Consider the following 13,152-nt stretch of genomic DNA (forward strand, 5'->3'; position numbering starts at 1 on the left):
CCAAAAAACCGAGCTTACCTAATGAAACCGACCAAAATAAGGTCGATCGGTCGATGGTTCAGAACCGACCAGTCGGTCGGACGACTGAAATTTGAGATAACAAACCAACTGCGTTTCTTTCTTTTATCGATTGTAGTACGAACAACACAGCTCTATTTAATAGCAGTATGAATCAGCTAGAATATCAGTTGTTCAGAAGTTACAGCATGAAAATCTCCCCTAAAATGGGGTTTAGTTCACGAAGGTCGGAGGAGAAAACGAAATGGGTAAAGAGATGATACAACTCATTCTAAAGAAGAAGACAAAAACACAAATGGAAGCCACCAGCATGCAAGGTCCAACAGCACCTCCTCCCTGTCGTCAGCTCTTCCTCAAAATGGGTCTGCTCTCCTTGACTTCAGCACCATATTTGGAGTATTTTCTCTCTTGAGATCTATTTTCCATTGGGGAATGATGAAGAAATAGCCTCGAAAATTAGGGCAAAACTCAGTAAAACGTGCGTTGTATGGACATAAGTAAAAATCTCGCACGTTACCGCGCTGCCAAGGAATTTCTGCAGAAAGCGATGCACCAACATCGGGATGCTCTAGCCCTGCAACACTCCTGCATTTTTCCTCTAATTCTGTTGCACTTTAGCAACTTTTCCATATTCTACAAAATTAAACAAAAATTAGGGGAAATAAGCAGGAACTTGCATAAATTCAGTAACATGAGGATCTAGCACATGATAATTAACTTTTCCGCTCAATTCCTCACTTCAGCATGCTTCTTAGATAAAGATTCTCACATTAACGCATAAATTAACCAAATTATTTACTAGAATAACTCTCTTTTGGAGAGTTATTACCCATCATACTTTCAAGTTCCATCTTTATTTTTTTTCTTCACACTTCACACTTTAACAATGCCGCAACCCCAGCGTTGGTCATCACCACATCTCCATCTTAGCACCGGTTGTCGTCGCAGCCCCACCTTAGTGTCAGTCGTTGCCGGAGTGCGCGCCAAATGTGTAAAGCATCTTCTCTTTTGGGGTAGGGTTCGAAATAAATTTATTAAAAGAATACGAATTTAAAAAAAATAATAAAACTGACTAAACCGATCGATCGGTTCAGTCAGTTGAATTATGCTACAAAAAGAAGTCGGTTCCAAACGGAAATCGACTTGGTCGGTTTTCGACGGCGGTTTCAGTAAAAAACCGACTCCGCTCGACCAATGCTGACCCCTTAAGGGTTATGCTAAAAATGGACAACATGATACCATTGTGGAGATAATTGGCGGTATTGGATACCGTTGTCCTTAACCAGAGAGACTCACGCCTCTATAGAGAGAAGATAAAAGAGGGAGATAGTAGTGCAAGACTTATAAAGTTTTTTGATAGCATTTTCATTGGCTTTAAAGACGATTGATCTTGAATCACTACTTGAAATCCCCAACATATCTTGCTTCCACTTGCCCCTTTGTTTCATTCAAATTATTCAATGTATCTAGATGATTAAACTCAGCCGTATACTCATGTACACTTTTGTTTTTGGTTGGCAATGTTGATAACATTGGTATGATACTTTATCATGATCTAATGGCAAGAAATGCTTCCTCAAATAGCATCTTATCTTCGGCCAAGTACGTATTTTCTCTTTATCATCTCTTCTTCTTTTTGCTTTAAATTGTCCCCACCACACAGATTCTCTTCCTTTAAGTTCGTATGCAATGAGTTTAACTTGACTTTCTTCAGGGATTTCCATGTACTCAAAGAAATTTTCCACGTGTTGTAACCAATTAAGGAACTCCTAAATATATAGTGTACCATCAAAATAAGGAAGATTAATTTTAATTTCATACTCACTGTGTTATGCTCTCCTCTATTGTACTAATTGTGAAAACTCTATTTTTTGTCGATTTCCTCTCAATATTGCTTATTCAACGAGATTATTAGATTCAGTAATACTATTTTCATAGTTTTTTGAGTGGCTACTATTTTCTTCTTCCATATAGGTCTATATCTACCTTCAGCATGCTTTCTACCACCTCGCCGACCACCCCTACGTTCAACCCCTCGAGCTTGTTGTTGTTCACGACAATTTTGAGGTTGCGTTCTTCTGAAATTGGCAAGTAGTTGTTCCATGTTTCGCTAGATTTCTCAAATGAACCGAGTTAGTCATTCATCAATTTTATTTTCCGAATCTACCATGGCTCGCCACACCGCTGGAAAATCTTGCTCTCCTTCAACCTCTGATTCTCTATTGTTGCCAGTCCGCATTAACTAGGTTGATTGTAGGGTTCTAATACCAATTTAATGTAGACAAGAAAGAGAAAATGAATGAGATGAAGAGCTAATTGGTTTAGGCTTAGCTAGAAGTACTAATTTATATGAGTTCTATAATGTTTCTTCTAAAAAAAACTGCCATCTTCCTCGTCTGCGTACACTAATATAAGACTAGGATTCCAAGTGACTGATGAGCTATTATTAAAGCACACTAAAGACACATTAAAGAAAAGGTCCAATTCTTGAAAATAAAAAACACAGTCAAATAACTGGGTTAACTAAAGTAATTGAAACTTAGAGTTTATTAAGATTCGCTATCACCTTGATTATAAATAGAAGGTGTGTGAGGCCTTGAATTAGGATCGCTTATTTAAGGTGGGGCAAAGGGAGAAATTCTTCCCCTTTTAACAGTTATCAGCCTTGTCCTTAGTACTTGGTCTTTTGTTGGTTAGTGTGTTAGTCTATACTTTCTTGTCCTAGGTTTGTAAGGGCATGTATTTTGTGCTTGTAATAGTCTAACACAAGACTAGTGGAAGAGTTCCAGCCCTCTCGAATCGGCTGAGGAGTTGTTCTTGTTATTGAATGTACTTTGAATACCAAAACGTGATTTGGTTTCCTCACCGTGTCCCTACATATTAGGCAAGCTAGAAAAGCTAGCTTTAAAAAGCTAGAAATTAAGACAAGATGGTAGAGAGTGGGGAGTGAAAACATCAATGTAGAGTGAGCCAAGTGAGGAAAGTGAGTGAATTGAAGTTATAGTGTATGCGAGAGCCTTTATAAAGTGTAATTTTTATACTTTCTAATAAAAGTTTCTTTCTTCAAGAGATTGTCTCTTTCTTGTTGTGCTAATTTCTTCTTTACGCACTACCTCAAGCTTCACTTTTTTAACGTGATTTTTTTTTCCAATCTGTCTACTCATCAGAGCATCATTGGGAGTCGTCACTATTTTCTACTTACATGACGATATTGATTTTCATATTAACAACTTAAGTCACTATTCACGATAGCTCACTAGCAGGCGTTGAAGCGAATTCTTTATCACTTGAAGGATACTTGACATTACAATCTCTTCATCTAGGTTGTTGCTAGACATACACTCAAATAAAGGGTACGGTGGTCTCGAGTCTCAATCCCATAAGAGTAAAGAAACTAGGAGACATATTGGAAGGAAACCAAGATCAAATATGATGATCACGAGTCGACAAAAGATTGCAAATAGCCAAAGAACTCAAAGAATAATTGTAACGCCCCGAGTCCCTCAGGTTAGTTAGTCTCGAATCAGGAGATTTTTTCATTTAATTTTAAATTGATTGTTAATTAAATTTATCTATTTTTATCGGGCTCTAAACTCCAATTAAATTAATATTTACCAGACTCCGTGTGGTGGGTCTTGTTTAAGAGGGGATGGATGTCTTATCTTTTGGGCTTGGACTTGTTGGGCCTTCTTTGGGTTGATTTGGTTTTAAAACAAAGGGAAAAAGAAAACAAAAAAAAGGGATTTCATCTTCTTCTTCTCCTTCTTCCTTTTGCCCTAACCGTCACCCACCCCCCCTTCTTCTTCTTGTTCACCGGTGACCACACCCGTAGCAGCAGCGGCGGCGGCATCTGTAGCAGCAGCAGTGGCGACGCGACATCCCCGACGTCCCGGCGGTCTGCTCCTCGCGGCGGCGCACGGCGAACTGGTTTACAGTGGCGAACCGACGGCGCGACTTCCCCGACATCTCGGCGGTCTGCAGCAGCGGCGGCGCGTTCCCCGGCGGTCTGCAACGAACCAGCACCGCTCCTCCTCGCGGCGGCACACGGCGACGGGTCAGATCCGCGGCGACGCACGGCGAACGGGTTGTACAGCAGCGAACCGGCAGCGACCTGCTGCTACGATCCGACGAATGACAACTCCAGCGGTGGGATTTGTGCGTTACAGCAGTGTTTAGGACGTTTGGAGGTGACCCACATCCGTTCGAAGCTCGATTTAGGCTACCCACACCTTGGCGAGCTAGATCTAGGTGACCCACATCTATACGAAGTCGATTTTGGTGGTAATGAGTCATTCGAACCCTTTTAGAATTGATTTCGAAGGCTAAATAGTGTACGTAACTTGCTGCATTTTTCTGTTTTAGTGCTTAGGTGTGAGGTCGACGCAAAACTTAAGGGCGCGGTTGTGAGTAAGTAGACAAGGGGGCGTGTGCGTGCGTTACTGTATGCCAAATGGTCTCTAATGTGCTGATTTTTGTGGCGTTTAATGCTAATTTTGTTACGTCATTGTGCTAAATAATTCTCGTTGTGTTAGTCGACATACTTGGAGTAGTATTGGATATTTGTCGATGAAAATGGTGAGATTTCTGCTTTGCTAAACTGTTGAGTATTGTTGTGGTAATGTTGGTTTCCTGGATATGCATGAATTGCTCGGCGTGTTTTGTGAGTTATTATACTTAGTAATGCTTGTTAAATAATGACGTTGGATATTAAGCATGATTGGGTTATTATCTCATTATTAGAAAGTTGTCTATGTTGTGGAAGCATGCTGAATTGTATTTGTGAGTTGAAAGATGCAGGGGTAGTGGCTTAAGAAAGTATACAGTAAGACTCTAGTGAGAGTTGGATCCTTGGAGGAAATGAATGTGTGAGTGTCAGGGTCTCGGGTATAAATGGTCGGGGGCTGATACGTCACAAATGGAGTATCGAGGCCTTGGGTAAAAATGGTCGAGGGTCGATACGAGGAGTCCTTTGGAAGGAAGACTATTGGGGTCTTGGGTAAAAATGGTAAGGGCCAATAGATGGTGAAGTCATCGGGGCCTCGGGTATAAATGGTCGAGGGCTGGTGCAGCAGTGTCGGGGCTCTGGGTATAAATGGTCAGGGGCCGACTCTACACGGAGGAGATAACTGTGGAAGGTTAGGATAGCTGTGATAAGCGTAGTGGTACTTGTGGTGTTAGGGAGACTAGAGGTTGGTTGTTAACGTGTTTCCTGGTTGTGGTTGTCACTAAATTTTATGGAATGTGTTTATGTTTGAATGCATAATGTGTTGAAAAGCATGACTACGAATGTTTCATGATATAGTTGAGCATGATGTGTGTGTGTGTTGGTGAGGACTACTTACGGAGTATATTTTATATACTCACCCCCCCCCCTTCCCTTCTACAATGATTGTTTCAGGTGAAGGACTCGTGGGCGACCATGGTGATGGGACGGAGGAGACATGACGAGCGAGGACCATAGGCTGTTTAGTCACTCCTGTTTAGTTTAAGTCATTAGTTAAGACCTTATGTTATGGCCAATAAACTATTTGTTCGTATTTGAATGATTGGGAGGTTCCCACTTGTTGATTTTATTTCAGAATAGGTGTTTATCTTAGTTCTCTACCATTCATTGAGTTTTGCCTAGTTTGAACAATAAAATTGCCCTGTGAGGCTGTCCACGGATGTTGTTGATTGATATTCTATGGAATTGATTTATTGTTGGATTGACCAGAGGTGGAACTTGATTTTTTTTAAATAATTGTTGCATAGGGAGTTGGTATCATGCGTTTGGGGTTAAATTTAAACAGTTGGGTAGTTAAAGTGACCTAGAAGTGTGGGATAAATTATGGGTCATTACAATAATGCTTGGGAGTACGACCAGAAAACCAAATCACATGATTCCAAGATACTTGAAAACGACCCGTAAGATGAAAAGCTTCCTAGGGACTCAAGATAAAGAACATTCTTGAGGATGCAAGAGTATAGTAATACTATTCTATATCCCTAAACGAGTGATAAAAACTACCATATTAGCTTGCACCTCAAAAGATTAATAGAGATACAGAGTTATTGCGAAACTATCTGGTGCTAAGAAGTCATAGACTCTCGCAAAAAGAGCGCTAACATTATCATGGATAATTTTCTCCTCGTATCTTTACAATTAAGGATTTGACGGTAGCCAAGAATCCAACCACACAAAACATCGTCGAGACCGTTCCTAAGAACATGTCTAACAAAAGGATGAAATTGACTATGAATACTTAAGATAGTCTTTCAACACGAAGAGGAATTGAATAAAGGTTGTATTAGCTAGATGCAATGCCACGTAATACATAAGCCTCCACCCATGCAACCCACAAAGAAACTACTTTAGTAATCAAATTCTAGAAAAGTTTCATAACGATGACCTTATTACAAGAGGCTAAGTCATTTATCCCTAAACTCCCATCAACAAAAGACAAACAATAAGCAGCCTTAGCCCCCTCCCCTAGACATCATCTCCCCCTCCAAAGAAATGATCAAAGAATGCTAACCACATCAAGAATAACCCACATCAGCAAGATAAAAACATTATGCATAGAGGATTGGCCTACTTAGTTGAGCCTTATTGTATACGCAACACACGACACACGATTCGACAAGTTGTGGCTCTCACCACAAAATATGCTTTAACAATGATTTATAATCTCTATAAGAAAGCCGAGTAGAGATCAAGGGGTAGACCTAGGTACTACCTAAGTAGGGAGGCAAGGTTAAACCCTATAAAAGAACTAGTCTCTTCCATCTTCTATGTCCCACCCAAAATAGTGAACTCTTTCTCAAATTAGTAACAAACCCAACTATGAACTCAAAATAAGTAAGAGACTCCTTGACAAAAGAAAGCACACACTTGTCTCCTGAACTAAAAATCATCAGATCATTTGAATAACATAAATTGTCAAGCTGAATACGTTCACATGTGGGGTGAAAACCAAAATCTCAATACAACTTATTTAGTAAAAGTGATAACAGCTCTAATGCCATAGAAAAAAGATAGATAAATAAAGGATCCTCAAATGCAACCCCTTTCTCTGGGGAAGAAACCTTACAAAGATTGATTAATAGCAATTGATAAGAACATAGGAGAAATAATGCAGCTTCTAATCCAATTAACAAACATCACAGGGATCCAAATAACCAACAGAACACCCATAATGAAATACAAGTGGATAGAATCATAAGTCTTGTATAGGTTCATTTCAACATACAACTCAATTTTTCTTACTCATCATCTCTTAACAAAGAATAAAATTATAACCAATACTCCACCCTTGAACAAAAGTGAACTGATTCTTACTAATAAGTAGCGCCAACCAAATCTTAAGTCGATTAGCAAGGATCTTGGACACACACTTATATATAACATTGCAACATGAGATAGACTTGAAGTATCTAAGTAATTCTGATAGGTTAGGAAAACCTCTCCTTACTATTATTCTGTGATCACAAGTATCCACTCGCAGATTGCTTGACTTAGCCAATATTTGTATCACCAACACATTATACCTGCTTGAAATTATCTTATCCATTTATTAAAAGTAAAATTAAGGTAAAAATTAAAATGGTTAAAAAAAAGGTTTATTTACTAAATACATGTTTTGAAAATTTAAAAATTCCACCAAATAAGCTGGAAGTTAGGATTAAAATAGATATTTGAAATGGTAAGAAATAAAGATTTAATCCCAAAAAAACAAGTGGGTGTAGAAGAATATTAATATCTAACTATCATTCTTTTTTTTTTTTTTAAGAAAATTATCATTCAATTGTTTAGTGGAAAAGATAAACGGGTAGATATGTTATAAAAATACAAAACAAAATAGAAAACAAAAGTAGATTAGAACACAAATTACACCCTTTAATAAATTTTAAAATGCGGCTTAAGTGGTGAGAATAGAAAGGTTAAAATACCATTTTGATCATAATTCTATTATAGTTCTGGAATTTTTAAATATTAAATTTTAACTAATGTATTTTTTTTAATAATTCTTAAAATTAGCCCTCACCTGTAACTTATGATTAAGCTTTCTAGAAAATATATCTATCAACTTTTCTTTTAAAAATTTGAGAAATTGATTCACGTTCTGTCTTTTTTTTAACAAAACATATTAGGTTAAAATATTATCTTGGTTCCTTATACTCATTTTGATATTTATACTTTTAATTTTAGTTCATTTTAGTCGTTATATTGTTAAAATTTTTGCTTTGGTCTATGTACATTTAAAAAATCACCATTTTAGTCCATATTTGAAAAATTTTAATACAAATTTTACGAATATAGTATCATGTCGAAACTGTAATAGAAAAATTATATTAAAAATAAAATTAAGTGATCAAAATTGTCACTTTTTAAAAATACAGGGATCAAAACGAAAATTTTAAAATTACAAACTAAAGTAAACTAAAGGTGAAATTAAATGATCAAAATTAACATTTTAAAAGCACCCTGACCAAAATCAACCCATGAACTAGAGTAGTACTTTAACCAAATTATTTATTATTATTTTGTCAAATTAGATAAAAAAAAAAGGTTATCTTCAAACAAAACGATAATGACTAATTTTAAAATTTGCCGAAAAAACATAGACTAAATTTAGACATTTAAAAGCAGAGAAATTAAATAAAATGGTATTTTAATAACAAAAGAAAATGATAACAATAATTAGGGGCTCCACGTGGCAGTAGAATATGTGGTGATTGTAGCTAAAACTGTACGCCGCGGGTGAAGAAATCAAAGCCCTCTACTACGCAGCTCAACAATAAAACGGAATACTGGCTCGGGCTGGTCCATTGAATCGATTTCTTTTTTCCTTCTTTTATTATTAATTTTTATTTTTTGGAGAGGCGATTTTTCTTTTTCTTTTTCCATTAAAAAACAAGCGTATTACGGACAACGACTCCGAATATTAGTCTCCCAATTCTTACGGTTCTGTCCCCAAACGGAATTCTAATATTTCCGTTATAATTTGTATATATAGAACCCAACTTCCCTTAGTTTTCATCCAAAATAATCTTCTTCTTCTTCTTCTTCTTCATCTCCGTTGCACTCACGCACTCCCCACGAATTTTTTTCTTCAACCCAAATTCTTCGGCTCCGGCGGCGTCTCCGGCTGCTTTCCTGTACCGGATGGGGATCGCGATGGCCCGAAGAGAATGACGGATAGTCGGCTCCGATCATGTCGATCTCTTCCTCTGACTGCTTCATTGACTCCCACCTACTCTGTGACGAGGATTCCTCGGGTTTCTTGTCCGGAGAGTCGCCGGAGTGCTCGTCGGACCTTGAATCGCCGGCTACCAGTGAGGATTCCATCGCCAGTTTCATAGAAGACGAGCGGCACTTCGTTCCTGGTACTGACTACTTGTCGCGATTCCAGTCTGAATCGCTGGATTCTTCGGCGAGAGCAGAGTCTGTTGCATGGATTCTCAAGGTATCGTGCTCGATTTCTTTCTTCCTCTCTTCACTGCAGCGTTGTCTCGATGATCGGACTAGTAATTCGATTGATTATTAGCATAATGCCCCGACGACGGACCTGCGATTTCGCTCCATTTCAAGAATCGCCGGGGATACTCGAGGCGCGGATCTAGAATAATCTATTTTTAGTAGTCTCCTTCACGAAATCTTGGTTTCAACTATTGTATCTGTATCTCCCAGTCTAAAAAACCAACACGCTTCACCGTCGTCGAGCGATTCGGAATCCGATTCCGATTCCATGGAGGCATCTGATTTTCTTTAATCTACATCACTCTGCCTTCGCCGGCGCACGTTTTAGAGCCGTAGGCGAATTTGTTCGCATAATTAACCTTGCCTTCTCTGAAATATTGTGTTTAATTTCTGTTTATTGTGAGTGAAGACGAGGAGTACTGATCGATCGTGCTGTTTCGTCCTTTTTCTTGCAGGTTCAAGCATATTACGGCTTTCAACCGCTCACCGCGTACCTCTCCGTTAACTACTTGGATCGATTCCTTTATTCTCGCCGCTTGCCGGTAAAAGTCACTTTTACTTTTGAGAATAAAATCACAGCGTCAAATCTCTTGATTATTATCTGCTGCTGTAAAGTTTACTATCACCGTAGTCGGTCTTCTCTGTCGGATCATAATGAATAATTATCTTTCCGACTCGTAATTTGATCAAAATCGCTTCGAGGATTCGTAATTTTTTGATTCGGATCTTCTTATTCGTAATTCGTATTCTGGAAATAGCATCTACAGTAGTTCTGATTCAATCGAACTGTTCTTTGATTAAGAAATCGTCGATGATGTCCATTCACGCGCGGCGTTTTAGTGACATCCGCCTCTGGTTCTGTTATTGAATGTTGTTTTCAGGAAACAAATGGGTGGCCGATGCAGCTCCTTTCAGTGGCTTGTTTGTCGCTTGCAGCAAAATTGGAAGAGCCACTGGTTCCTTCCTTCCTCGATCTCCAGGTACAGCTCTACTTAGTAACTGGTTGGAAAATTCGTTCCATCAATTTTGGTAGATTTTGAAGTTTATAGAGTAATGGAATTGAGAAATTGAATGGAATCATCATAGATTGAAGGGGCAAAATATATATTTGAACCCAGAACAATACGTAGGATGGAGCTTCTTGTGCTGACGACTTTGAATTGGCGGCTGCGATCCGTGACACCCTTCAGCTTCATCGGATTCTTCGCTTACAAAGTAGATCCCACCGGAACATTTTCCAGTTTCCTAAACTCACGCTCCGCAGAAATTATTCTCTCAAATATTCGAGGTAAATTAATTAATGAAGTACTGTTATGTTATTAGCTAGGAATTAATTAATAGCTACACACATTTAATTCATTTTCAGCACCCCGTTGGTGTTGGTATATAGTTCAGCTTATTAATAATGATGATTGTTATTACAGACGCTAGCTTTCTTGAGTACTGGCCGTCGTGCATAGCCGCCGCAGCCTTACTTTGTGCAGCAAATGAAATCCCTAATTTGACCCTCTTGAATCCTGAACACGCCGAATCATGGTGCAATGGACTCAGCAAAGTAAGTATATGTAACCCCAGTAAAATTATTCCATATTCCTGCCAAATATGAGACTGTTAAAGAAGTATGGACTTTTTGAGATTATAACAAGTATATTAACAATTGATTATTTATTTTTAAATATTAAGAGTTTGTTTGGTAGGATTCTCTTTTTTTTTCTCATTTTCAATTTTATTAAAAAACTTAAGCATTTTTACTATGAAATAGTTTCTTTCTTTTTAATTTTCTAAACACATTCTAAAAATTATATAGAAATATTTTGAAACAATCAAAATAAATTTTTGGTCTTGTTTTCATTTCGAGCTTGTCCTAGAATATAAATATAAATATTGTTTTATCGTTTTAATTTATAGATGTTATGTTATGCATTTCTATTTCTTTTTAATTAAAAATAAGGAAGCAGAAATGAGAATATTATAGAACATGCTCAACTTATTTGGACCAAATGGGTGTCAGATTGTGATTGGTTAAATGGATGTGGGTTTGCAGGAAAAGATCGTGGGGTGTTACCGGTTAATGCAGCCGTTAACAATGGAGGGTCGGCGGAGGAAGCCCCCAAAAGTGATACCACAGCTCCGAGTGAGAGTCCGAGCCGGGTCGAGGTACGGTGACTCGTCATCCTCCTCCTCATCCTCCTCCTCGTCAAAGTTACCTTTTAAAAGGAGAAAATTGAATAATTGCGTGTGGCTAGAAGATGACAAAGAAAATTCCAAGTTAAGAGCAGACGAATAAATTTAAGCAAAAAAAAAGAAAGAAGGGAACAGAGGGAAAGCCTAAATTGCGGTACGGCCGGTGGTCCAAAATTATACATAATTTTACACAGAGAGCAATGTAGGAGGTCTAAGATCGTACGTCGTCGTATAGAGATATAAAAAAAAAAATCTAATGGTTTTGCAGATTCCCAAGGAGAGAAGTGGGAGGGGAGATTGTTGTAGTTGTAGATATTATTTTGGTGTGAGAAAGAAAGAAAAAGAAAAAGAAAAAGATTTATATATTTTATATTATATTGGTTTTTAAATAAAAATATATAGTGGAAGGAAAAAGGTGAAAGAAGGAAGTGGGGAGTTGAATTCAGACTTCAGAGGCAGCATTTATTAGTGATTTGAAAGAATATAGAGATTGTGGGCCCCACCTTCAAAGTAGGTAATTTTGCAGAGAAGAGAAGACAGCTCCGAGTCGTGAATTGTTTTGTTGTTTGTTCTTCGGTGAAAAAAGAAAAAGGAAAAAAGAGAAAAGGAACTGCTGTGTGCCGCACGTGTCAAGTTTCTTCACAGTTCAATTCAAAGACTTCTCAAACGCAGAAACCAAAAATAAAAAAAGAAAAGAAATAATAATAGATTTGCCTTTCTTTTTTACTTTGAGTCTTGAGTTTGAATTACTGTGCGCACGTGACACGCATTTTGTCGCGTGGAAAGCACGTTCGTATCACGCGTGTGTCTCGGTTGTTATTTTGGCGGGAATTGCGTCTCTTTTTGCCTTTCAATATCATGTTTTGGCCCAACTATATAGTATATGGGAAAATTTCCTCTTTGTTTATATTATGATTCTGACTTTATAAATCATTAATGGAAATTAAGGATTATAAATGGGGGTGACACGTATGAAAATGATGTTATTTATTTTTTTGGGGGGTGGGGCCTTTTGCATGCGTGCTGTACTTGTCACTCGAGAAACAATATGATAATAATTTTCACTAAATTTTTCTTTGGAACTTTGCATTGCACGTGATTGACAGCTGATGCCTCTTGTAGTCTTCTGTTTTGTTTTTCTTATGCATACACTCTCTCTATTTTCTTTTTACAAATATTTGAATCTCATTTTTATAAACAACTACTAAAACATACATCCCATTTTAAAAACTAATTTTGTTTTCAAAATGTTCATTTTCGTTCTTAAATTTTTCAAGAAGCAGTAGATGATGTCCAAGCTGCATTCTATTTGTAAAAATGAAAAAATAAATAATAAATACAATGATCAAATGAAATTTGAGGACTAATTTAGGTATTTTAAAAGTTTAGGGATCAAATGTAAAAGTCTTGATAGGCGAGGGACTAAAATGAAATTTAATTCTAAAACCAAATAAAATGTGAGTTAGAATTTTTTTTTTTTGGGACTAAAC

General features: G+C 37.5%; 1 protein-coding gene and 1 long non-coding RNA gene across 3 annotated transcripts; both read left to right on the forward strand.

Moving 5' to 3' along the window:
* Positions 1-1,481: 1,481 nt before the first annotated feature.
* LOC148209797 (uncharacterized) lies at positions 1,482-5,730 on the forward strand. 2 transcript variants are annotated; one of them, XR_015792950.1, is made up of 3 exons: positions 1,482-1,620; positions 1,993-3,525; positions 3,851-5,730. It is a non-coding gene; the product is annotated as an uncharacterized LOC148209797 (long non-coding RNA). The 2 variants fall into 2 exon arrangements; XR_015792949.1 differs by having other exon boundaries at positions 1,993-5,730.
* A 3,279-nt stretch (positions 5,731-9,009) lies between these two features.
* Positions 9,010-12,569, forward strand: LOC111019302 (cyclin-D1-1). Its single transcript, XM_022295645.2, has 6 exons — positions 9,010-9,464; positions 9,934-10,020; positions 10,360-10,458; positions 10,565-10,766; positions 10,903-11,033; positions 11,523-12,569. Exons 1-6 carry the CDS (start codon positions 9,213-9,215, stop codon positions 11,763-11,765), a joined length of 1,014 nt encoding a protein of 337 aa, XP_022151337.1. The 5' UTR covers positions 9,010-9,212; the 3' UTR covers positions 11,766-12,569.
* Positions 12,570-13,152: the final 583 nt, after the last annotated feature.

This window comes from Momordica charantia (assembly GCF_013281855.1).
Source record: "Momordica charantia cultivar OHB3-1 chromosome 8 unlocalized genomic scaffold, Mcharantia_2.0 BLBB01000008.1, whole genome shotgun sequence".
Taxonomy (NCBI): Eukaryota; Viridiplantae; Streptophyta; class Magnoliopsida; order Cucurbitales; family Cucurbitaceae; genus Momordica; species Momordica charantia.

Bases quoted from the DNA above. Each gene is read 5' to 3' on its own strand.
- LOC111019302 (XM_022295645.2), top strand. From the start codon at position 9,213: ATGTCGATCTCTTCCTCTGACTGCTTCATTGACTCCCACCTACTCTGT. The intron at 9,465-9,933 runs GTATCGTGCTCG...TTTTTCTTGCAG, and splicing joins CTGTTGCATGGATTCTCAAG to GTTCAAGCATATTACGGCTT. The intron at 10,021-10,359 runs GTAAAAGTCACT...TGTTGTTTTCAG, and splicing joins TTTATTCTCGCCGCTTGCCG to GAAACAAATGGGTGGCCGAT.